Genomic DNA, 3,693 nt, shown 5'->3' with positions numbered 1-3,693 from the left:
GTTTTTAAAGGGAAAATGTGGAGGGAAAATCAAAAGTAGTTAAAAATGGCCAATTATACCCTGGACCCCAGAGGGTTAAACATTTTTTTAAAGTAACGCAATAGTTACTTTTCAAGTAATTAATTACTTTTAGAATATTGTAACTCAGTTACTAACTCCGTTACTTTTTTTGAAGAAGTAACTAGTAACTATAATTAATTACTTTTTCAGAGTAACTTGCCCAACACTGCTGATGTGGCATATTGTCTTCCCGCATTGCCAGGAAAAAGTACGTGGCATGTGTATTTGTTCATCTTTGTTGGTGGTGGAGTTGTTGAAAAAGCCTTTTCCTCACACTAGAATTAATTTCAAGATGAAATATTTGCATCCAACTTATTTAGTGCTTGAGTGGTTTGCTTTGGCTGCCTGATTGGTTTAGACTGGTTGTTAACCCCACTGTCTGGAATCTATCAGAGAAAAGAGACAGAAAAACATAAATTTGCACTTCCTTTAACCTTCTGCATGACCACAATTGCAGAGGGAAACATGCAAGTGGTGATAATTAGCCCAGCTAACCTCTGTGAGTCGTGGCAGTGCAGCACAGCCCGTCTCCTCGGCCCGAGCTGTAGATGGGGGACACACACACTCGACTGTTTGGTGCAAGATGGGTGAGCTGCGTTGAACGGGAGCTAGGAGGTAGGTACATTGAAGAGGTGGTGCTATGGGGGTTTTCTGTCTCCCATTTGATCCAGTAGCCTCTTAATCCTCCCTGACTGGCTTGCCACTTTACTTGCATCTCCTCCACCCCCAAGTCCCGTCGTTTTACTGGTTCCAGCTGAAGGTCAATCAGAGCAGGCAGAGCTTCTGCAAGAGGGAACAGAGGCAAAGATTTAAGCAGCCTGGTAATAGCTACAAATAGCAATTATTTAAAAACAACAAAAGAGCCTTTAAGTATCAACTTCTAAATGTCAGCTTCCAGTGCAGACATGGGACTGAACTGGAAGAAGAAGGAATATCAGTACCTGCCAGTGTGCAGGCTCTCACAGACATAGCTCTTTCTTTTCCATCCACCTGCAGAGCAGTGACTGTAACCAGGTACTGAGTGCCCGGCTCCAGGCCGGTCAGTAAGGTTGAATTTTTCTGCCTGGGTAAGGTCACAGTGCGGACATGTGAACTGGGAATAGCTCCGTACTCCACTGTGTATTGCTGTACCCGAGCCAGCTGCAGAGGACCCCAGCTTACACGGATCTGATGAGGACCATGATCTGACAGGTGGACCACTGCTGGGCTTAAAACATCTGAGGAGTGCACAAGAAGAAGGGACACACACAGCAGCAGGTGAGAAGATGGCTTTCAGGATTAAATTTTAACTTTTGGTGCTAAAATACTGGTAGTATCAGTTTTAACTTCCTGTAGAAACCCTAGCATGCTTCAAACTGCAACTGAATGAGTAAAATGGGGTATTGTAATATACTGGGCTTAAACGCTGTTTATAAGGTTGGGGAAACCTGCAGTCAGCTGAGACTGAAGAAGTCACTTGGATGAGTGACGAAACATTTCTCCAACTGAAAACACTACGTCCAGATGAACAGAATCAACTTTTGGAGAGTTCAAATGCCACATATTGACCAAGTCCTTTGGGTTTTGACGATGGGTTTCTTGTAAGGCACTATATAAATCTTATTTATTATTTATTATTATAAAAATTCATCTTCAGAGCTGCAAACTTCAAAAATACAGCAGTAAATAGCTTCAGACTTGCATGGAAACCTAAATAAAAGCAACATAATAACATCTGAAATCTGAATAAAAACCATTTAACAATTACTCTGTGAACATTGTCTAAGTAAGATTATGAGAAATGAGCCAAAGCTCCTTAACTGGTGCCTTTGGTGAAAGATATGTCAGTGATTTCTACCAAGCTCTTCAATTATTTTTCATTTTAGGGAAGCATCACTGTATTATAGAATCACATGCATTAAAAGAGAATTTTCCCATTAAATGTTTTTTACCAGGAAAAGTAGTGAAGGTTGCGGTGAGTGTATTAAACACTGCCTGGTTGGACTCTGGGCGGAGGGACGCTGTGTAGGTCGTGTCAGGCTTCAGATTTTTTAGCTCTGCCCTGCTGGAGTCTCCCGTTAAAGTAAGTCTAATCTCACGACCTGGTTTGCTCACGGACTTATACCAGAGTTCATAATAACTACTGTTTTCACTCAGAACAGGGCGCCACTGCAACACAGCGCTGTGGGAGGTCAAATCAACCACACGCAGCCGTTCAGCACGAATGATCTCTACAGATGAGATAAGAGAGGGGAGGCAGACATTAAACACGAAACTGCAGAAAATAATTCTGGAATTGAACGTCATTAACCATCTGCTGAGTCTACAATAGACCGCATACTGCATTTCAAACACACAAATACACACCTATCATGGCCTTCCTCAGGTCCTCTGTGATGATGTCAATGTTGTCTATGTCCACAGAGTATAAGTGAGAGTCCAGCGGAGGTGTCACCACACGTTTTAGCACCTGGTAGTTCCCATGTACAGTTGACACTATTAACACGGAGACTCCCTGCGTCTTCAGCTCTGACATTGGTCTGTCCACGTCACCAGGCTGCACTCCGTCAGTCAGCCACAGGAGAATCTTTGGCACTTTCACATCCGTCTCCGTCAGCAGCTCGCGGGCAATGCCGAGCGCCGCCTCAGTGTTGGTGTCTCCTTTCAGCTGCCTGATGCCCTGCATGGCCGACTGCAGACTCTCCTGATTGCTGTGGACGTCGAGGCCGAACTCCAGGTGAGGGTCGGTGCCCACCTGCAGCAACCCCACCCTCACGTGCCCACGGCCCAGTGAAAAGGGACGCAGCAAGTCGGCGGCGAAGAACAACAGACGAGAGAATTCATAGTTTGCTATACTTCCCGAGGAGTCCAGCAAAAGGAGAATGTCCCCCTCACAGCAGTTCAGCACTACACAGAAGAGGAGGAAAACTGGAAGGTTATTTTCAACATGTGGCAATGATCCTCCATCATAGAGAATTCAAACAAGTAGTAGCTGTATCATATTTAGTTATTTGGTTCATTAACTAAACCTGATGCACTTCCTTCACCATTTATTTATGTTCTTACCTGTTTAAATTTGTTATGCTGCTTTCCTGGGTATTCATTTTGTGTGCTCTACTCCTTTCTTAGATAATCAGTGCCTTTATCCCTCGAGTCATCCTCTGCTTCCCTGCTTTGTGTCTTTTGTTGATTTTTACTTCTGCTTGTAGAATCATCACAGTTAACTGAAGTGTTTTTTAAGTTTTGGACTACATTTCCCATGTGTACATTTGGATCTTCTTGTGAATGCACTCAGAGCCATGAGAGCAAGCTTGTTAAGGAAAATATATTATAGGCATTATATTATCAATAAGACTGTTTAATTAAACATCGCACAGAAGTGCATAACACTATGTTTGTGTTACTTGAATCAAAATCCTCCCCATATTTTATAGAAATATTTATAGCTCTAGTTTTCATCTTTACTAATCAAGTGTTTTGATTTTTAGCTCCAATATGTTCATTAGCTGGTTGTTTTTGTGTGTCACTGCTGCATCGATGAATGCCACAGAGAGCAGTGATGGCGAATCTAATTAGTTAAGGCCTGTAAACAACAAATCTCTAAAGTTAAAGACAACATAATCAAAGAGTCACGGATGATAAATGTGTGCAGGT

The 3,693-nt window shown here is 42.7% G+C and overlaps 1 protein-coding gene across 1 annotated transcript in view; it reads right to left on the bottom strand.

Moving 5' to 3' along the window:
• Positions 1 to 185: 185 nt before the first annotated feature.
• LOC102197409 (von Willebrand factor A domain-containing protein 1) overlaps positions 186 to 3,693 on the bottom strand; it is a 10,424-nt gene continuing 6,916 nt past the window's right edge. The window contains exons 2-6 of the mRNA XM_005741433.1: positions 2,407 to 2,946; positions 1,992 to 2,270; positions 1,002 to 1,277; positions 556 to 843; positions 186 to 446 (exon numbers count right to left, since the gene is read on the bottom strand). Of these exons, the coding sequence (XP_005741490.1) occupies positions 427 to 446; positions 556 to 843; positions 1,002 to 1,277; positions 1,992 to 2,270; positions 2,407 to 2,946 (1,403 nt within the window). The 3' untranslated portion in view covers positions 186 to 426. The remainder of the gene's footprint in view (positions 447 to 555; positions 844 to 1,001; positions 1,278 to 1,991; positions 2,271 to 2,406; positions 2,947 to 3,693) is intronic.

The sequence above is a fragment of the Pundamilia nyererei genome, unplaced genomic scaffold (genome assembly GCF_000239375.1).
Source record: "Pundamilia nyererei isolate P.nyererei 1_Seehausen unplaced genomic scaffold, PunNye1.0 scaffold00110, whole genome shotgun sequence".
NCBI lineage: Eukaryota > Metazoa > Chordata > Actinopteri > Cichliformes > Cichlidae > Pundamilia > Pundamilia nyererei.
Note: the sequence above shows the minus strand (reverse complement) of the source record. Positions and strands in the feature narration are given on the sequence as shown.